The sequence below is a fragment of the Poromitra crassiceps genome, assembly GCF_964638095.1.
Source record: "Poromitra crassiceps genome assembly, chromosome: 17".
Classification (NCBI taxonomy): Eukaryota; Metazoa; Chordata; class Actinopteri; order Beryciformes; family Melamphaidae; genus Poromitra; species Poromitra crassiceps.
Window position 1 is genome coordinate 23,277,217 of NC_139635.1, and position 22,526 is coordinate 23,299,742.

General features: G+C 43.5%; 1 protein-coding gene across 1 annotated transcript in view; it reads left to right on the forward strand.

Annotated features, from left to right (window-relative positions):
* Positions 1–4,950: 4,950 nt before the first annotated feature.
* LOC310792267 (NLR family CARD domain-containing protein 3-like) overlaps positions 4,951–22,526 on the forward strand; it is a gene marked incomplete at its 3' end in the record, with an annotated part of 46,160 nt that continues 28,584 nt past the window's right edge. The window contains exons 1-6 of the mRNA XM_083653989.1: positions 4,951–5,023; positions 5,199–5,309; positions 5,385–5,427; positions 6,383–8,156; positions 8,270–8,443; positions 8,673–8,846. Coding sequence (XP_083510115.1) covers positions 4,958–5,023; positions 5,199–5,309; positions 5,385–5,427; positions 6,383–8,156; positions 8,270–8,443; positions 8,673–8,846 — 2,342 coding nt within the window. The 5' untranslated portion in view covers positions 4,951–4,957. The remainder of the gene's footprint in view (positions 5,024–5,198; positions 5,310–5,384; positions 5,428–6,382; positions 8,157–8,269; positions 8,444–8,672; positions 8,847–22,526) is intronic.

Here is a 22,526-nt window from a genome sequence, read left to right on the forward strand (position 1 = left end):
GTACTGTCTCGTCCGCTATGTCCTATTTTTCAGCCCAGTGGTACTGCCTCGTCCGCAATGTCCTATTTTCCAGCCCAGTGGTACTGCCTCGTCCGCTGTGTCCTATTTTCCAGCCCAGTGGTACTGCCTCATCCGCAATGTCCTATTTTCCAGCCCAGTGGTACTGCCTCGTCCGCTATGTCCTATTTTCCAGCCCAGTGGTACTGCCTCGTCCACTATGTCCTATTTTCCAGCCCAGTGGTACTGCCTCGTCCGCTGTGTCCTATTTTCCAGCCCAGTGGTACTGCCTCATCCGCAATGTCCTATTTTCCAGCCCAGTGGTACTGCCTCGTCCGCTATGTCCTATTTTCCAGCCCAGTGGTACTGCCTCGTCCACTATGTCCTATTTTCCAGCCCAGTGGTACTGCCTCGTCCGCTATGTCCTATTTTCCAGCCCAGTGGTACTGCCTCGTCCACTATGTCCTATTTTCCAGCCCAGTGGTACTGCCTCGTCCACTATGTCCTATTTTCCAGCCCAGTGGTACTGCCTCGTCCGCAATGTCCTATTTTCCAGCCCAGTGGTACTGCTTTGGTCGCTATGTCCTATTTTCCAGCCCAGTGGTACTGCTTCGGTTGCTATGTCCTATTTTCCAGCCCAGTGGTACTGCTTCGGTTGCTATGTCCTATTTTCCAGCCCAGTGGTACTGCTTCGGTCGCTATGTCCTATTTTCCAGCCCAGTGGTACTGCTTCGGTCGCTATGTCCTATTTTCCAGCCCAGTGGTACTGCTTCGGTCGCTATGTCCTATTTTCCAGCCCAGTGGTACTGCTTCGGTTGCTATGTCCGAGGACTTTAGCCTTTTGTACTTGGAAGCTTCATCCACTGCAGCCCCTCCCATAGTACAGTTAGCTCCAGCATATACAGCTGTTTCTGCGAGGTTGACAACAAGATCAGATCTGGCCTCAGATTGGTTGTGATCTCAGGGGGAAAGGAGAGCTTCTGGTCTAGTCCCGGGCTGTGTCCAGTAGATCAGATTCCTTTTTGCAGAAGGATTCTTTGGGAATTGTCCTGCTGGTATGAAGGCGATGGTGTTTGACAAGCCAGATGTTGAGGGGGGGGATGGCGTTGGTGGTAGTTCTCCTTCCTTCCAGGATATTCGGCAGTTGTCGGAGGGCCTGGTTGTGTCTCCATGTATAACAACCTTGGGACAGACTTGTTTTGCAGCCAGTGAGGATTTGCCTTAGTGTCGCTGGAGTTTGGCAGTGGGGACATGATGGATCTTCTCCAAACCACTGGTTTAGGTTATTGGGAGTAGGAAGTGCATCGTAGGTTGTTCTCATTATGGAGCTAAGTCTGCCTCCTTCTAGGAGGCATGTGATAAAGCACAATCCCAAATGTTTAACTCACGCCTTAAATTGTTGCAGTATAACTGGTTGATGAGAGTCTATGTAACGCCAGAGAAGATCAATAAATACAATGGTGCCATTCCTGATGTATGTTTCAAGTGCCAAAAAGAAAAAGGTACACTTTTCCACTGTCTATGGCAGTGTAGCCAAATCAAAACATTTTGGGATGCAGTAAGAAAGTGTATCCAAGACATTTTGTCCATACAAATACCTTTAGATCCAAAGCTCTTTATTTTAGGATTATACCCACTTAATTTTAACATCAGAAGGAGACAGAAAAGGTTTTTAGATATAGGTTTACGTTTGGCCAAAAGAGTTATTGCCGTAACTTGGAAACAGGTTGGTAGGCCGGCTATCGGGAGATGGATTTCTGAGTTAACAACAACTCTGCCCTTAGAAAAAATCACGTACACCATCAGGGGTAAACAGGAATTGTTTGACAGCATTTGGGGCCCTTTCATTTGTTATCTAGAGAGGACAGATGATGGAAGCGCCTGGGACTGTTTGAAAGATTGACTGTTTTTGTTTTCATCTGCATTTTTTTTTTGCTTCTTTATAGACCCCTTATACGACTACGTCACACTGACATCACGCAGCGTCGATGCGCAAGACGGAGGCAGAAAGACAGACTCCGCGCAGCCCTGGCAAGTAGTTTTCCAGTGGCTGGAAAACTATTCGAGCTAGACATGTCTTCGTGTTGTGCAGTGGGATGCCAGAATCGGAAAGCTATTGTAGCAGAGTAGCCTATTCGGGTCCGCCTATTCACACTTGGTTAATAAAATAATAAACGATAGAGCCAGGCTGTAACGTTATAACAAGCTTCTCCCCACATATCCTGTTCTACGGCAACTCGAGGGAACATACACAGCCTCGCACACACGCAATAGAACACAACACAACACTGAACAGTCTGTTACACTATCAACAAAGCAAGGACTAAAGTTTTACCGAATCCTGTCAACTCATACTGCTTTTAATGCTAACCGTAGGTGTCTTTGGTTGCAAGCCGAAAGAGGAAATCGTTAAAAATGCCCGACTTTGCAGTGCTCGCTCATTTCATATCAGGTAAGCTGTAGCTGTAGGCTGCTAGTAACAGCCACATCGCTCGGTTAGTTAACAACCAAGTAACGTGAAATAATGTCATTATTGAGTTGAACTGATTGGAACGAGGACATCATTAAAAATGCCCGACTTTGTAGTGCTCATTTCATAATCAGGTAAGCTGCCTGTAGCTGTATGCTGCTCAGCCACATCGCTCGGTTAGTTAACGACCAAGTAACGTTACATAATGTCATTATTGAGTTGTGTGCATTATCAACATAACAGTATATCTTTGCAAGTTACAGAATAATTATCTACGCTATCCCCAGTTATAAAGGAATGCACAATATGTATTGCTGGCCACTAGGCTTGGCCAATTGACAGCGCCAGTGCGTATGGGTCTGTAAGACATATCCCATTAACCAACGTTAATTTCGATGCATAACATTGCTTATCACTAGGCGATAAGCTGTTGTAGTAAGCCGAGAACTGCATTTTAAAACTAAAATCTAACTGTGTCGCAGATGAGCACAGAGCAGTCCTGACAGCAGGGCTTTTACACAGTTCTCTGTGTCTGTCAATGCTGGGCTCACGGCTTTTTGCCTACACGATGCGCGCGCAGCTCCAATGTTGACAGCTGTATAAGGGGTCTATTCCATTTGCCCTCTATATTACATTCTATGTACCTGTACATGAGTCAAGATGTAACTGAAAAAGCATAAGTTAAATTAGTCAACCCCCAGGAGAATCATGGTCTGTATGTCGGTGTGTTTTTTGGTTTTGTTTGTTTGTTTGTTTTTCTGTTGTGCTATTGTGGGGAGGGGAGGGAGGTGGGATATGTATGGGATGTTTGTATTGTAATTTGTATGATGTTTAAATGTGTTAATTGAAAACAATAAATACAATGTTGGAAAAAAAAGTCTGCATCCTTCTGTATCCCAAAGTTCCCTCCAGGTCCTGCTTGGCCTGTGAGACCGCCATTGCACATCGCTCTGCCTACTCTTGCTGCTGGTGTGAGTTCCAGATCTACTCGCCCTGCCAGATATGTTTGGGGTCCCGCGACTACAGATGACATCACGGCTTCACACATTGTGATTGGCTGTACGTCGGGCACATGGGCTTAACATGCCCAAAATGTCCGACAGCTTTAGATTGACTAACAGCTAAGCTACTGATGTTTTACATTTGGGGATGTTGACACATAAAAATATTAATCATCCAAATGAATATGAATATGAATCATCCAAACATTATCATCAGGATTCAAGTGTACAGGACAATTTCTCATGAACACGAGCCTTACTCTTTTTAAATAAATGTTGTAAGAGCTTAAAAATACACTTTATGCTAGGTAACTGTGGCTAATAACTAGTGGTGGGACTCTATTAAAAAAAATCGAATTAATTAGAGGCTTTGTAGAGGCTTCTCCCTGTTTGTCGTTAGCCTACAGCGCACTTCCTACATGTGGGGTTTTGTTGTCTGACGTCACTCAATGCACATTGTGTATTGGTATGAGTGGTATGCCTGGAATTCGTCAACTGAGAGACATTCAGTGGTCTCTGGAGTGCAAAAATAAAGTGCGATTAAAATGCGTAAAAATGTTTAACGCGTAAATTTTTCTGTAATTAATTAATCGGAATGAACTAATTAATTTAATAAGTAATTTAATAAGTAATTAATTAATTAATTACTAATAACACTATCTTGTAACTGCATGAGACGTGTACACACTCTCAGCTAGCTAGCTAGCAGTTGGTTCCTTTAGCAAGTAAGCTAATGTTACCTACAGTACAGTATAGCAACTAAAAAGTCCATTGTGGTCAAGCTATTCTCTAATGTTATAAATGTATCTAACATTATCAATGTTAGATCATCAGGTTGCGTGCTAATGCAGAAAAATATCTAGCCACTGTTTGGCCGCCCACTGCAGCCGATCATAATGCGTGAAGTTGTGGTGTCATCTGTAGTCGCTGGACCCCGAGCACTTAGGTAGGGCGAGTAGATCTCACACCGGACCTCGGCTACCACCCCCTCAGATACCACCCCACCATCTTTCTAGTTTGCTCACACCCAATTCAATCATGGTTCCTGAAATATTTGTTTTGACAAAAAATTAACCACACACATTCCCAGAAGTCTTTAAAGTTGTAGTTGTCGCGCTGCACTGGAAGTTTGCACGTAGTTGTGTCACATGTCCGGGTATGGACTAGTAAGTGTAGAACCTTGAAACATTTGAATCCTGTGCTGTGAATGAAATTTAAAGTGTCTGTGCATGTGTGTGTGTGTGTGTGTGTGTGTGTGTGTGTGTGTGTGTGTGCGTGCGTGCGTGTGTGGGCAGATGCACGCAAGCTTGCGGGTGTGTGTGATAATATAACTTATTTCTTTATTTTAATTTCATAAAAATAAATTAAAATAAAGAAATTAAAATAGGTGTGCGCGTGCGCTCGCTTGCTGGTGTGTGATAATATAACTTATGACCCTTGACCTAATATCTGATGTCCCCCCCCCCCTCCCCCCAGAGTTGACCAGGAGATGTCAGAGGTTCCCAGTGGGCAGTCTGACCAGGAGCATCAAACAGACCTGGACTCCATATTTATGGTGTGTAAATTAACAACACCACCTTTTACTTCACCAACGAGTGAAATGCAAAACAAACATAGTCTCCACACTAGAGTTTCTAGACCAACATGCTTTCAGTCTATGCACGATTCTTTTGATCTTGTGTTCCACAGGTTTATTATGAAAGTTTGATTTTTATGTTATTCTGTTGCAGCTTCTTGAGGAGAACATAGTCACCTTTGTGAAGAACGAGCTGAAGACGTTCCAGAGGGCTCTGAGTGCAGATTCCCCAGAATGCTTAGAGAGTCAGAGGGAGGATGAAGAGGTGGTGGACGGTGAGGAGGAAGAGCAGAGGAGGAGCAGCAGAGAGGCTTTTCTAGACATCACACTGCTCTTCCTGAGGAGAATGAAGCAGGAGGAGCTGGCTGACTGTCTGCAGAGAAGTAAGAAGCTTTGTGCATGTTTGACTTTCTTTCTGCAGCTGTAAATACAGCAGGGCTGTTAGTCAAGTCCACCTTGGTCAAGTCCAAGTCCAGATCGAGTCATTGGTGAATCGAGTCTGACTCAAGACCAAGACCGGGGGGGAATTGAGAGGGTCAAGACCGAGCCGAGACCGAGTCCAAGGGGGGGTGGAGACCGAGTCGAGACCACGACTGCAAAACTACATTACATTACATTATATCATTTGGCAGACGCTTTTATCCAAAGCGACTTACAATTATAATTTTTTTACAAACACATTTTTGTCAACAATACTACAAGTCCATTTCTAGTCCAAACTACAAGTCCATTTCGAGTCCAATACCATAGCAATGTGCTAGCCAAGGCTACCATTGTATTTATTGACTAAAATAGCATTTTTTTTATTACCTAAAATAGAATGCAGATTTTGAAAAGCATTTCAACAAAATTAGAATTTTAGAGGACAAGCTCATAACATACAGCAGTTGCACCTAAGAGTGTATTTTGCTTACTCTTTCAAGTGTGAATCATATTCACTCTCGAGACTGAGTCAAGTCCGAGTCATATTGACTACAAGTCCGAGACGAGACCAAGACCGTAAAAAATCGGTCTCGAGACTCAAGTACTACAGCCCTGAAATACAGACATGCCTTAAACAAGATTGGAAGGTAAATTAGCAAAATTGCCCATGAATAATCTGGTCAAATGATGTGGTGTCATGCTGCACATGATAATAGAAACAGGAAAAAAGAGAAAACAACACCACAACAGTTTGATATTACACATATACACATTGATATTGTGCATTGAGCTCCACACACAATCAGCATCTATTTGTCTATTGAGCTGAATAGATGCCATGAGCTGCAGTTTTATAAACATTTACCAGGAAATCATCACATTCACTCATTGCTGTTATTTTGTTATTTCATTCAGAAAGTCCTGCTGCCATTTGCCAACGTAAACACAAATCTAACCTGAAGGAGAGGTTTCAGTGTTTGTTTGAAGGCATTGCAAAAGCAGGAAACCCAACAGTTCTGAACCAGATCTACACAGAGCATTACCTCACAGAGGGAGGGAGTGGAGAGGTCAATGATGAACATGAAGTCAGACAGATTGAAACAGCATCCAGGAAACCAGCAAGACCAGAAGCGCCAATCAAATGTGAAGATGTCTTTAGAGATAAACCTTTCAAAACATTGATGACGAAAGGAGTGGCTGGCATTGGGAAAACAGTCTTAACACAGAAGTTCACTCTGGACTGGGCTGAAGACCAAGCCAACCAAGATATACAGTTCATATTTCCATTCACTTTCCGAGAGCTGAATCTGCTGAAAGAGAAAATGTTGAGCTTGGTGGAACTTCTTCATCACTTCTTTCCTGAGACCAAAGAAGCAGGGATCTGCAGGTTTGACAAGATCCCTATTGTGTTCATCTTTGATGGTCTGGATGAGTGTCGACTTCCTCTAGACTTCCAGAACAACAAGATCCTGACTGATGTCACAGAGTCAACCTCAGTGGACGTGCTGCTCACAAACCTCATCAAGGGGAGACTGCTACCCTTTGCTCGCATCTGGATGACCACACGACCTGCAGCAGCCAATCAGATCCCTCCTGAGTGTGTTGACATGGTGACAGAGGTGAGAGGCTTCACTGACCAACAGAAGGACAAGTACTTCATGAAGAGATTTAAAGATGAAGAGCAGGCAAGCAGAATCATCTCCCACATCAAGACTTCACGAAGCCTCCACATCATGTGCCACATCCCTGTCTTCTGCTGGATCACTGCTACAGTTCTGGACCATGTGTTGAGAACAGATGAAAGAAGAAACCTGCCCAAGACTCTGACTGAGATGTACATCCACTTCCTGGTGGTTCAGTCCAAAGAAGGGAATGTCAAGTATCGTGGGAGAGCTGCTACAGATCCACTCTGGAATACAGAGACCATAAACATGATGGTCTCTTTGGGAAAACTGGCTTTTGAGCAGCTGGAGAAGGGCAACCTGATCTTCTATGAAGCCGACCTGACAGAGTGTGGCATTGATATGACAGCAGCCTCAGTGTACTCAGGAGTGTTCACACAGATCTTTAAAGAGGAGTGTGGGCTATACCAGGACAAGGTCTTCTGCTTTGTCCATCTGAGCATTCAGGAGTTTGTGGCTGCTCTTTATGTCTTTCTGACATTCATCCACATTGGTGATGATTTACTGAGTGAAAAACAGTTAACACCTTTCCTGATATTGAGTGATACATCTTATGTAAAACATCTCTACCAGAATGCTGTGGACAAGGCCTTAAAAAGTCCTAATGGACACATGGACTTGTTCCTCCGTTTCCTCCTGGGACTTTCACTGGAGACCAATCAGACTCTCCTGCAGATACAGCCAAGAAGTAGCTCACAGACCAATCAGGAAACAGTCCAGTACATCAAGAAGAAAATCAGAGAAGATCCATCTCCAGAGAGAAGCATCAATCTGTTCCACTGTCTGAATGAGCTGAATGACCATTCTCTAGTGCAGGAGATCCAACAGTACCTGAGATCAGGAAGTTTATCTACAGCCAGCCTCTCCCCTGCTCAGTGGTCAGCTCTGGTCTTCATCTTACTGTCATCAGAAGAAGAACTGGATGTGTTTGACCTGAAGAAATACTCTGCTTCAGAGGAGGCTCTTCTGAGGCTGCTGCCAGTGGTCAAAACCTCCAATAAATCTGTGTAAGTGCCTGAGTAACTGGATAGAAATAGTGAAAATGATATTTTATACAAAAGAGCAATACTTCCAATGTTATTGTTTGTTTTGTTTGTTACTGTATTCTTTTCTCCTTCAGGCTGAGTTGTTGTCGGTTGTCAAATAGAAGCTGTGAAGCTCTGGCCTCAGTTCTCAGCTCCCACTCCTCTAGTCTGAGAGAGCTGGACCTGACTAACAACATCCTGGAAGATTCCGGAGTGAAGCTGCTCTCTGCTGGACTGCAGAGTCCACACTGTAGACTGGAGACTCTCAGGTAAGATCAGAGTATGATGGTTTGTGTAACAATATATTGTCACTAGAACATTGCATGCTGGTTTATTTGTGGTAAGACATGTGCGATATAAACCTGCATTATACCAAGTATTATGTTTTATTATTATTTTCTATTTGCTTCCTTTAATGATATTAGAAGGGTCGGAAGAGTTAGAGTCATCCATGTTTGACCTCTGACACAACAAATTAATAAACATCTATTTTGTCAGGTTGGATCAAAACAAGCTGACAGAGAAATGCTGTCAGGAGTTGTCATCAGTTCTTAGCTCCCAGTGTTCTACTCTGAGAGAGCTGAACCTGAGTAACAACGATGTGCAGGATTCAGGAGTGAAGCTGCTCTCTGCGGGACTGGGCAGTCCACAATGTAGACTGGAGATTCTCAGGTTAGTATTACTGATACTGTTAAAGAGATTACAGTTTAACCCTTGTACCCTCCTAGTCCATCTGATGGACTTTTCCTGCATTCGCGTATGGGGCGTTTCCACATCTTTTGAGTATATGGTCTAAAACTAAGGCTAGGTATTTTTTTTGGGGTATTTGACAAAAATCAATCATAGTTATAATTTTTATACGATCCTAAGACCTATTTTCAAAAATACTCCTCAATTTACTCCTGGTCCATCTGATGGACCCATTGACTTCCATTGAAACCACTCTATTGGTACTCCCAGCAAATTTTTACAAAATTAATTTATTTCATTTATTTCAGCGGGCATCCTGGACCAAATACCTTGAACTTTGACCTTAATATCTAACCTTGGAGTTGGTAGAAATTTTGGGGGAGTTACATGGTCTCAAAGTCCATTGCATAGTTGTCCCATTGATTTCAATGTTAATTTTGCACAAAAAGAACATTTTTTTTTGACTTCCAGCTAATTTTTCAAAAAATCATTATTTCCTTGATGTTACACATCTCACCTTGACTCAAGGGGTTAAAATTGTAGTTTCTACTTTCTTTCTTTTTTTTCCCATATTCCCCCAGTTTTGGCATAGCAATCAATTCCATACAGTTTACATGAAATGTAAAAAAAACTGATTCCTATGCCAAAGATGGGAAAATATTATAAAACTGAATTTGACAGTCCACACTACTGATTTGAAGCCTTTAGACCAGGATAGATGCTGGACTAAAGCTCGTTTGTGTTTTTTGGGGAAAATGGCTGGTAGTCCAAAACATGCGCTTTTTGGATTTTTGGCTCAAAATATGAAAAAATACTATTTTTACAAAAAATCACAAAAAATACAAAAACCCACTGATGATGTCACAATGTCTGTGACATCATCAGTGACATATTATTGACAAAAAATCATCTCATGACATCACTGATGATGTCATAGGCTAGTGATGTCATAGCTATTGTGACATCATGCCTGCGAATCTTTGATACTAGGCATCTTGCAGTGGTGACTTTTGTAAAACACCCCAACTTGCCCATAATATCAGACCCAAAGCCAGTTTGTCTTTATGGAAATGGAAAAAAAAAACTTTTTTTTTTTTTATGTACTTTTTTTTTTTTTACTGTACTTACTGTACACTGGCATTTGAGGGGTTAAAATTCGAATAGGTATGAAATGTTGGTATGAGGTATTAGGGAAGAAGTTACCAATGAATTATAAACAGTCAAAAATTTAAAAATTTAAATTAATATTTATAAATTAGTACAGTATTCTTGTTAAGGTCCATCAGATGGACCAGGATTAAATTGAGGATTCCGCGGCAGCAGGGTACAAGGGTTAAATTCTGGCTTATAAGCACAATAATGTCAGTGAAGTGCGTGGAGAACTCTTATTGGAAAGTTGAAAGAGGAAGATCTGCAAGTGTCCAGGCCCTTATGGCTCATACAGACTACAAGATCCTCGTTGGGTCGTCCGTCTCTGTTCCTTTCACACTATACAACTGTCTGTCTTGTAATCAGAGTCTTTGGGCTCTATCGTCGCAATGGCGGTAATTTTCTATTAGCGCTAGTTTTGCGCTGGAATTGCAATGCACAAAGCCCTAATTGTGCGCGTGTCGGCCGGCTGTGCTTCGCGTTATCTCGGTGCAAACCTCCATAGGCGTTAATGCCCAAAACAGTATTCACACGTGTGAGCTCATGTCCAGTCCACTCCCCTTAAAAGCCAGTCATGTCTGTGACAGCAGCTTCTTTCGCTGACTGCACGGGCAATGCCCAAACCTGCGCACATATCCGCTGAAGTACTTGTTGTGAGGAATGAGGAAATGCCATTACCTGATATATCAGTGCTTGTCCCTCATCTAGCAAAGCCTTCTGCAGGCTCACCGGAATGAGTTTTGAAATGGAGGGACAATAAAATGTCCCCCCACCGACATGATTGCAAGTTCTTGGTAAACGACACGATAACGTCATAATGACATAAGTGTACCACAAGCCACCTAGTGTTTTGGACGTGTACCGCAGCCAACGCGCAGAGTTACGTTCGAGTATGCACAGTCTCGCTGTCGCCGCTAGTCGGTGGCAAGGCTCCAAGTCAAGGGTGCGCAGAACCCTGTCAGCGCCTTCAAGACCCCAGCGGGGGTCTTGAAAACTCCACTTTTGAAAAACTTTCCACTTCTGCTCACCTCCAGCGAGCAGAAACCTGCACAGAGTATAAAAGCTCCAATTACCATATCATATATGTACTTATCTGTGTGTGTGTGTGTGTGTGTGTGTGTGTGTGTGTGTGTGTGTGTGTGTGTGTGTGTAGGCTGTCAGGCTGTCTGCTCACAGAGGAAGGCTGTGCTTCTCTGGCCTCAGCTCTGAGCTCCAACCCCTCCCATCTGAGAGAGCTGGACCTGAGCTACAATCATCCAGGAGCCTCAGGAGAGCTGCTCTCTGCTGGACTGGATGATCCACACTGGAGACTGGACTCTCTCAGGTATGGACAGGCAAAATCTGCTAGAAGGCTGAGAGTCACACACATTTTCTCTGTCACACTGAGAAGAGGAGGAATATTAAAGACATAAAACAACAAAAATAGACACCTACACAGAGCTTTGTGTATTACTAAGATGTACTACAATAAAAGATAACATTATAAAGGTAAGCCATTGTTGAGAAAAAATCCATTCAATGATCCTTGCCAAGAAAGTTTGTTTTCTGTTGTTCTTCTTGCTGAGTGAAAAGCCATGGCTAACGTTAAAGGGATACGCCAACATCTTCACTTCACTGTGCGTGCATTAGAAAGTGTGTTTCACTCCTTAGTCCTCACTGCTAACATTAGTTAGATAGCACTACAATGGCAGTCTATGGTACCGCCATTCAGTCTCCCAAAATACACATTCTAACAGCGCCAGAAACACTCACATGTACATGTTGTGAAACGGCCATTTTCGAAGTAAATCTATTCACCTTATGCAGCCCCGCCCACTTGACCCATTGTATCACGACTTCCTGTTCAAAAGGCCAGCTGTTTTACCTTCCCAAACTAGTCTGACTCACCTTGTCAAACCTAGTTTAACTCACATTATGTGTCACAGGTCTATGAGTCACAGGAAGTGTAAATACAATCTGAACCTCCGATTTTATTTACACTTCCTGTTAGTCTCTGAAGCCTTCTGAATAAAGTGAATAGGGAGAAGAAATAGCAAGAGGGTTCCCTCCAATGATAATTAGTTCCTCGTTTAACTGGGGCACATGTGTGCACATGCTCAGCCAGTCCCCATTGATGGGGCTGGGGAACTGTTTGTCCGTGCTGGCCATCCTGGCTGCAGACACAGTTAGGGATGCACGGTATACCGGTATTAGAATCGTACCGCGATACCCTGCCGTTAAAAAGGATACTATACCACCGATTAGTACCGATACTTTAAAACATGTCATGGGTTGCGTCAGTGTGCGACCATGGTGTTTGTTAGCGGAGGAGACCTGTGTCTGTGCAGCAGCCCAGCTCGTCTCTGTCTGTGCGTGTGAGCGTGCTCCCGGCTCGGCCCCGCCCCCTCCCCTCTCCCCTCTCCCCTCTCACGGCTCAAATTTCACTTTTCACTCTCTGCAGCCTCCCCCTGACAGAGTGACAGAGCGAAAATGGCTGTGGCTTCTTCTGACTGAGAGTACAAATCTTGTAGAGAAAGCAGATGCACGAAGCGAATTGTGGAAGTATTTTGCTTACGTTGCCGACAGCGAAGGCAAGCCCGGACACATCAAACGAAGCCAGTCTGTAAAAAGTGCTTCAACGCGATGCAGGTGAACGGATAAACATCGAACCAGCCAGGCTATTTCTCTCAGACACGGATCCCAACTTCTTCAAATATTTCAGTTCAAAGACTGGTTAGCGAATGTGAAGGATACAACATGCCCTCTTAAGTCAAACGAGTGTGATTTATTGTGTGACAAGCGAACTTATTTCACCATTGGAGTTTTGACGAGGCAATTAAGGCAATGCATTTGTGCTGCCTATAGGTTATGAGCATGGCCGTAACTAGCTATGAGGACGGGGAGGTCCGGACCTCCCCTAATATTTCAGAGGGGAATTTTTTTTTTTTTTTTTAATAAAACAATCTGCATGGAAAAGCATGAAAAACACGGGATCGCTTTTATTTTGAAACGAAAGGCAGGTCAGGCAGGAAGTCATCTGACGCCGCGTCCGCGGTAACTTGATTCCGAGAGAGCAGCAGCATGGTGGTGAGTGATGACTGTCTGTCTGCCTGGCGAGATAATTGAAGGTGAGCGAGCTGCGAGACAGTGAGCGAGTGAACGACAGACAGTGAGTGACACTGACAGATTTTTTAGCAACAACCAAGAAAGTAAGTGTCTAGTCTGTCTCTTAAGTAATGTTACCTGTGTGACACGTTGGGATGCTACTGGCTAATCATGCATGATGCCAATTGCCAAGCTCCCGAAGTCAGGTATACAGGTGGCTATATGCATGGTTTCAATTTCATGACCCAATAAGTAACAAAAAGAGGTGGTGTAAAGTTAAAAACAACATAATATATTTTATTTTATTTTTCAATCGTTCCTATCAGGAATAAATAAATGTCCCTCTGTATGTTTTTTTTATTATCGATGATGACTTTGTGTGTTGTGTACGGCTTGGGTTGTGTACCTGTGTTTGTAGGTGTCATTTTGATATGAATTTGGCTAAAACAGTTTGTGTTTGTTAGTTACAATTATGTTGACAGGAGAGCTGAGCAGGTGGTGACATGAAAGAGAATATACTGAATAATGACATCACAACAGTATAATCCTAATGTTGATTTAAAATGATATATTACTCTAAATATGGCTAAAAAAGGGGGAAAAAAAACCTCAAATTTTTTCCGCCGGTGCCCTTGCGGGCGCCACCGAATGCGCCTCCCCTTGCTGGACCTCCCCTATTTCGGAACCCTGGTTATGGCCCTGGTTATGAGCACAGACAGGTAGTCACGACGGTGTATATAACGTAACTATCAAAGAGATCATAAACTCAATGCAAAAGCCCCATTAACACCATGGCCCTGACTCAAATATGTACTAAATAATTAAATCAAGGCCATAGAGTGTCAATAAAGCCCTTACATGGCATGCAGCAATCCCCCGTAGTAATATTTACAATAATCCAACTATTAATGTTATAGTAATTAATTGTCAAAAACACACCTACATGTATGAAAAATTACACAACACAATAAACCACTGCCACATATAGCCTATATTTCAATAGCCTATTTATTGTGCATGCAAATAATAAACATAAATGACCTGAACTGTAAATCTGGCACTTAATGTTGATGAAGCTCAAGCCCAGGATGATTAGCCCACATACAGCACTGAGCACATTACATTTGATGTGCACCAAAGTAGACTGAACACAAAATGAAATGAATCAATACACCATGGCAGAGTTCTGCACTCTACTGAGCACATTTCTCCTTTTCTATTTAGTCCAATTTAAAATGTAGTCAATTAGACTTAAAATGACAATGATATCAAACTGAAAAATGTAACATTATTATTATTACATTCCACAATTTTTCCTGATGTTTTAGGTTTGTGCCGTGGTATCGTTTGAGTATCGGTATCGGGATACTTAGGCAGGTATCGGTATCGAACTCATAATTTTGGTATCGTGACATCCCTAGACACAGTAGGGGTTGAACATGCAGAGACTGCAACATTTACACTGGATACACTGCATAGGGCAGGTATCCTGCTAGTTATAATTAAGATGTGTTAAAAGAAAATGATTAAAATTCCTTCAGAGTGGATAAAGATCTTTAACAATTTTAACACGTTCACTGCCGTTGACGAGATATCTCGTCTTAAAAAATCCAACGGTTGACTGCCGTTGACGAGATATCTCGTCTTAAAAAAAAAAAAAAAAAATTGACGGTGGGACGTGGATCTAACGCTTTTACATCTCCTATATAAATATGGGAGCCACCAAACGTGTACAACCCATTCCACCGACCCACTAAGTGGCGACAGTGCTCTCCAGAGTAGAAAAAGCCGAGCCAAAACTGCAGGGGAAAGCGCGAGGAAACCATTCTCATACTGTCAAATGGATTGGCGAAAACGCTTTCGCTTTCGCGCTGATGCACAACGGTGGCGCACAACGGTGGGGGGTTCAAAAAATAGACTGGGTGCACACTTTGAAACACGCAGCATAAATAAGCCCAGAATCGCAAAAGCTTCATCAAAGCTCTCAACCGAAACCCCAAGAAACAAGCGAGCTCATCCAGACTCGCCCGACGAGGGGCAGCCAGGCAGCAGCCAGGCAGCAGCAACTCGCTTGTGACAGACCCGCTGCAGAGCCAAGGAGGGCGGAGGAGAACGCCCACGGAGGGAGGAGTTTGAAGGAGAGGGGGGTTTCCTGCTGTTATGGAGGAAATTACTGTTCAAAACTATTGTTTAGATGTCTGACGTCTTACTGATGCGAAAAATAAATGGTTAGTGTGACTGTTCTATCGAATTTCACAAAAAGCCATTTTTCTCAGCTTAAATTTTCAGACGCTGAAACCATGCTGTATTCAAGTGCTAATGCCTACATAACTACTAACTCTACAAACTAACTCTTTTAGACAGAGAAAGCACACATTCTATTAGTTCTTTTGAGATATTTTGTGTTCACAAAATCTTAGCAGAAAAGAATCCTCGGCTCTTGAAAGATGAGCCAGAATCCTCAAAAAAAACCTTTGGCAGAAGCTACCTACAGTAAAAAAAAAAACGGCTGGCAGTGAATGTGTTAAAAGAAGATATTTGAAAAAAGGATAAAGAAGTTTTAAAATCTTGAAGAATATAGGATAAAGATGAACTCGTTGTTATGCCAGACCATAGGCGAAGTTTGAACTTTAGGGTTGAGGGAGCAGAAAAAATCTAGAGGAAAATTAATAATTAGGATAGCAGCAGGTACATTTATCCTGACTAATATCCCCAATGAGAGCAGGTTCCAAGGCCAGTCTCGTTAGAGCATTCTGTGCGCAGAATGACAAGATGATTCTCCTATAGGTCAATTCTGTGACGTGTGTGAGCTGAATAAGCACATGCCCTTCCTACTAGGCATAATACTCCCAAGTTAAGTTAAGTTAAGTTAAGTTAAAGTGTAACTAACCCCAAAACACTTTTTTTCAGCTTTTAACCAATATATATGACTTCGGGGGTGATGTGTGAAGAATTCTGGTCAAAATTTCCACATTTGACACCAAACTGTTGCCATTTGACCATTTCTATCATTTTTCAGCAGCATATCTGGCATAAGCGCCCTCTAAGGGTGGAACACTGCTTTTTTTTCTCAAATGAATGGGAGATTAGGAACAAACTGACGTCACAGTGTCCCCAAAGACTATGGGATTTCAAGATAGTTACTCCACTACTCCCCCTGTACCCTTTCGGCTCCTCACAACTCCAAGCCTATTCCCATGATGTCACTTGACCTGTTAATTTATTACAATCGCCTGTTATTTTCCTACCAACTCCTATGTAACACAATACTATCAATAAACGCCACTATAATCATAAAAGGAAGGACATTGCATTGTGTTGCTGTAAAATCATTCCCAACCTTTTATAAATCTCCAAAACAGCAACTTTTCAGGAAGTTTGCTCTTAAAATACTGAACCAAACGTCGTCGAAGTTGGCACATGTCTTAATTATAGTTAGTTTCCCGCTGAATGTGTCATTACTTTATTAATAGCTTACCTGGATAAGCCCGAATGATGATGTTTATATTATCAGTCCGAGTTGGAAGCACTGTCTCCAGTCAGGCCTTATCCTCATGCACGAGCCCCCAAGCTCCGGGGGCGCGCGCAGCAGCAGCAAACTGTGCTCTCTCTGCCTCTGGCCGAGAGAGCACTGTCTGACATTTCCGCAAACAAATCTCATGGCAGTTTAGCGCACATGTAAAATATAACGCTATACTACGACGTGACAACGCTGCTCTAAACACATCGGCTAATATAATATATTTCCCTGCATCCCTCCTACTGAGATTATATCGGTATTGTGTTTAGACAGACTGAATGGGCTGACTGAGGATGAGAAGAGCTCTGCCCTGCGTTGCCTGCGCCCTGAGAGGAAAAATCAGAGGTGCTGTAACTTTTAACAAGAATCACGTAATCAGAGCGTTAACGTTACTTTATTCTTGTCAGAAAACACTCCGATTGGCATGTTAACACATTGAGTGCCACAGCGCTTCAGTAAAATTGTCTGGAGCCTGTGCCAGATTCACTTCCATTCAGTTGAAAACAGCTATAGAATTTTTTCTATTAGGGCTATATTGACAGGGCTGGACTTTAATGAAACATTGGACACTCATGCTTCTTCCAAAGAAGAAATTTTGTTTCTAGACAGTTCCATTATGAAATGACAGCCTCTGAAACAAGAGCACTTTCAAGGGTTTTCTGCTGTTTTTTTTTACTTTTCAAGATATAGTCACTTTTATGAATACTTTTTGCACTCTAATTTCGAGCACATTCACTGACTCTGGCTGGTGTTTTCTGATGTGGTGGCGTGGTGTGGTTCTGTGCAGCCTGCGTGCCCCCCCCCCCTCTCCACCTCTGAGCTGCGGGCTCCTCCCCACACGCACAGAGTCTGTTTTCTGACTCCGTTTTTGCCCGGATCCCAGTGCAACAAGGAAATGCCAAACGCGACTGAACGAAAAGGTTTGGCCGTTCGGCTTCGGGTGCTGGCTTTCTGGCAGGGAATCGTGTGGAGAAACTATATGCAGACAGATAGATAGAAGCAGAAGAGCTCAGTTGTGGGCGCGGATGCAGCCAACTTTCAGCTGCAGACAGAGCAATCTATACGGCTCTGGCTGCAGCATGCATCGGTTTCCCCTTTGATCACGTCTTTCCCTGCTTTCTCCTGCACAAAGTAAAGGATCTGAGGTGGGTGGTGCAGCTCCCGTGTCGATGTTTAAGGTGGCGCCGTGTGATCCCTTGAAGGGATTCATGCTCACTGGCTGGGTACGACCTTAAACAGCAGAATTATGGAATAATATGAATTATGATTTTAGGACGTCCACAGACGTCCTTGGCACTCCTCGTTACTTTTTTTTAGGACGTCCACAGACGTCCTTGGCACTCAATGTGTTAAAACAAGTTTGCAGCCTAGGAATAACTGGAAAACATTTGATTGATCTATTTACGTCAGACGATGCCAGAATCTCACACACACCAGCAGTGTAGCATATCCCACCGAAAGATGGTCCAACACTTGACTGGTGATTAACTCATTCTCTGCCAAAGACGTACCCGGACGTACTTTTAACAATGGCGTTCTGTGCCAAAGACGTACTCGGACGTACTTTCATGTTTTGGCTGTTTACATTACATCAGACACTTTCCCAGCCTGTGACATTGTTTCAGGTCAAACTGATAAAAGGAACCCGCTAGTTTAGTATTTATGGGTGGAGCCTGTGGTCGAAACAGAGTCCGACCCAGAGTTCTTGGATGGCGACGATGGCGAGGAAGACGCCGGCGTTTTTGTTGTTGCTCCACGACGGAGCGCCAGGGCGAACGAAGGCTCCCCTTCACAGCGTTCTGATCCGTCTGACACAGATGAATCGGAGGAGGAGAAATGGGTGCCACTTGCAGAGAGCGATGACGATGGTAAAAAGTAGCCTATTTTTTGTATCGCGTTTGAGATGAAATGATCACACACACAACATTCGAGTATAATTTTCACGCATTGTTTATAACTTATGCCGCCGGCATGACTCGCTTCACGTTTCCTCTTGCCAGCTCTCCCTCTCAAGGGAGAGCTCTGTCACAGTCACACTCAAGGGAGGGGGAATCACATGGATACGTCAAACGCGTCAAACCGCGTCACACACCCGTCCCCAGCAACCAAGGCGAAACATGTGTCACATAAACATTTCAAAGTTTACAGCACTAACGTAGCTATTGTGTGATCTTCTGTGCTAACGTTAGTTATGAGAGGTAACGTGACAGCAGGTAACGTTACAGCACTCGTTATTCCTGTGTGTGTGTGTGTGTGTGTGTGTGTGTGTGTGTGTGTGTGTGTGAGAGAGAGAGAGAGAGAGAGAGAGTGTGTGAGTGTGACCACATAAGGGTTCGTTCCATTTGTTTATGCTTTTATCAAGCTAAGCTAAAAATCCACATGGCAACTGTAAAAGTAAATTATTTATTTGATTTTGTGCACATATTTATCATACTTTGATAAATACTGCGGCCAAGCCTCATCTGTCAAGAAACCCCAGGGGCCAGACTCTCTCTCTCTCTCTCTCTGTAGCCGCTCACTGGGCGGGATGGACCGACACAGCTCCCTCAAATACATTCTCTTATTTTTTATTTTTTATTTATTTATTTGGGAAAACAAATACTGTATAATGTGTCTGATGTGTCACTGAGGCAAAAAATAAAAGGCTCAAAAGAGAGTTCTGCTTGAAACGGTGTCCTTCACTAAAAACCTCTTTTTCTCCTATTTTCTGTTCCAAGGAGGGCATTTTTAGTGAAAACAAGCTAACTTCCACTGCTTGTAACTAAACAAGGAAACATGGTAGAGTTTCAGTTTTTTACAAGGGGTAAGAAGAGAGTCTCTGCTTTATTGTGAGATATGTTGTGTAATTTTATTCCTAGCACATAATATTCTGTGGGTCCTGGAAGATCAGGAAATATGCTCAAAATCCTGGCACTGGGAGCACACAGACCGAAATGACCCTGGCAGAGAATGAGTTAAGAGATTTAATGCTTTATCCCATAACCAACGTAAGAGCTGGTTGCAAAAACACAAACAAGAAATATATCAGCCTAATAATCTTACAATACCATTTCAGAACAGCATTAGCCTAACAGTAGCTTAGTATTAGCTCAACACTAGCTACATAAAGCTAACACTAATTCAAATACAAAAACGAACTAACTAAGATTTCAACTTTCAAAAAATAATGTTATAGACACATACCATCCATTAACATCACAGTATTACAGCAAATACTAACCTTGTGCCTCTTCGGGGGGTGCTAAAACAAATTACTCAAAGCAGGACATGTGCCTTCATTTCACCGTGACTAACTGTTGTAGAGACTAGGCAGGAACTAGGAAATAACATTATCGCCTTCAAAATAAAAGTCTTTCTAATAAAATCCGGAAATTAAAGTGTGCTTAAAACAGGTCAAAACAAGGACGTGCATGATTAGTCCACTGCACTCTAAATTGGGTTACTTACACTCCCACCAAAATTATGAGTGTTTAATTTTAAATGACAAACTGAATCATTTTCACCTTAGGAAAAACAATAGCTTGGTCTTATTACGGGCATGTATTTAAGAAGCCTCTAACAACAGAATTAACTTCTGCACTGGGCGCTCCAATATGGAAAGTTTACCAAGGCGCTCGCCCTTCTTGTTCAGTCTCTTATCTCCTACTGAGATTTTCACTCTCCTTACAAGTCCATCTTTACCACTGACAGTCTCTAAGACCTTTGCAAGTCTCCATTCACCTCTGGGTGAGAGTTCATCTGTGTCCATCACTATATCACCTACGAGCAGATTTCTCTTTGGCGAGTACCAACGCTGCCTTGCGGTGATGTTGTGCAGATACTCCCGTTTCCACCGACTCCAGAACTGCTCTGCCAAAAACTGTACGCGGCGCCATCTTTTGGCTCTGTACAAGTCCTCTCTAGGAAACGTGCCAGGTGGAGGCAGTGCTGTGCTGGATTTCATGTTGATCAGATGATTGGGGGTGAGTGGTTCCAGGCTGTCAGGACTGTTTAAGTTATCCACTGTGAGGGGTCGACTGTTAACTATGGCCATGGCTTCGTAGAGTAGAGTCCGTAGTGAAGCATCGTTGAGCCTGCCCTGGGAAAGTGACAGAGTTGAGCTCAGAACACTCCTGACAGTCTTTATCTGGTGCTCCCACACGCCACCTGCATGACTGGAGTGGGGCGCATTCATGACAAAGTCACACTGTGTGTCAAGCTCTTGTAGAGCTGCTTTGAACTCATTCTTTGCACCAACAAAGTTGGTGCCTTGGTCGCACTGGATTTGACGGACTGCACCTCGAACAGCAATGAAGCATCGTAAGCCGTTGATGAAGGCATCTGTGGACATATCCTCTAACATCTCAATGTGGACGGCCTGTGAGCAAAAGCAGGTAAAGAGCAGGCCGTATCGTTTATGCTGTTTCCTTCCCTCCGTAGTGACAAAAGGACCGAAGCAGTCCATACCGCAATATGTGAAGGGCGGGGAGGGCTCTACACGTTCCACAGGTAGGTCACCCATTCTTTGGCCCTCTGGAAGTCTCCGGAATCTACGACAAGTCACACACTGACGGATGTATGAAGCAACTGCTCGGCTCATTCCAGGGATCCAATATCCATTGGCTCTGATTTCGTTCGTGGTGAAGCCTTTTCCCTGATGTTTTGTCTTTTCGTGGTTGTGAGCTATGATCACCTTCGTTGCATGATGCTCTTTGGGGATGACAATTGGGTGCTTGAATGAATCAGCGAGAGATGAGTGCCGAAGTCTTCCTCCCACCTTGAGGATACCATCTGTGTCTAGAAACACATCAAGGTGGTGCAGTTTGTTGCAATGCTGTAGTTGCCTTCCTTTGTTTAACAGATTGATTTCTTTCTCATAGGCTTGCCTTTGCAAATCTTGGATTATGACACGTTCAGCACTTTCCCGTTCGCTCACTGTAGAAAGAGCATGTGATTTGATTTTCTTAGCACGTCGCAGTAGGCGCGCCACAGCTCTGATGGCTCGGGACCATGATGAGAACTTGAACAGACGGTCGGCAAGACTCATTGGTTCTGCGGTGTTCGTTTGCAGCGTCTGTGCCTTTTTGACTTCTGGATCTCCTATGGATAGGTCTGGTACTACATCCTTTGGAGTGGGTATTTCTTTTTCCCACAGGAACATGGGACCAGTGAACCAGTTGGATGTCATCAGCTCATTTACAGTCTTTCCACGAGATGCACCATCCGCCGGATTCTCATCTGTGGGGACGTAGAGCCATTGATGGGGGCTTGTGCTATGGCGGATCTTCTGGACCCGGTTGGCGACAAATGTATGAAAGCGCCGTGCATCGTTATTTATGTAGCCTAAGACTACCTTTGAGTCTGTCCAGAAGTACTCTTTCTCATCAACAAGACCAAGCTCTTCTCTGAGCATATTGCTGATGGCGACTGAAACCACTGCTGCGGTTAATTCAAGTCTTGGTATTGTAGTCAACTTTGTGGGAGAGACTCGGGCCTTCCCTATCACTAGGGAGCAGTGAATCTCTCCTCTTTGGTTCTTGACTCTCAGATAAGAGCATTGACCGTATCCGCTGGTGCTCGCATCCGAAAAGTGATGCAACTCCTTTTCTATGACTTCTCCAAAATCGGCAGGTACGTAACATCGAGCTATGTTTATCTTCTCTAGGTTGGCAAAGTCATGTCGCCAGCTCTCCCACCGTGGCTTCAGCATCTCTGGCAGGGGGTCATCCCAGCCTGTACCTTGGTGGCACATTTCCTGTAAGATCCTCTTCCCAGTGAGGACATACGGTGCGAGGAAGCCGAGAGGGTCGTATATGGAGGCGACGGTAGACAATATGCCTCTACGTGTCATCGGTTGGTCTTTCAAGGTGTTGTTAAACCTGAAGCTATCCCCCTCTATACTCCATTGAATCCCTAATGCTCGCTCCAGT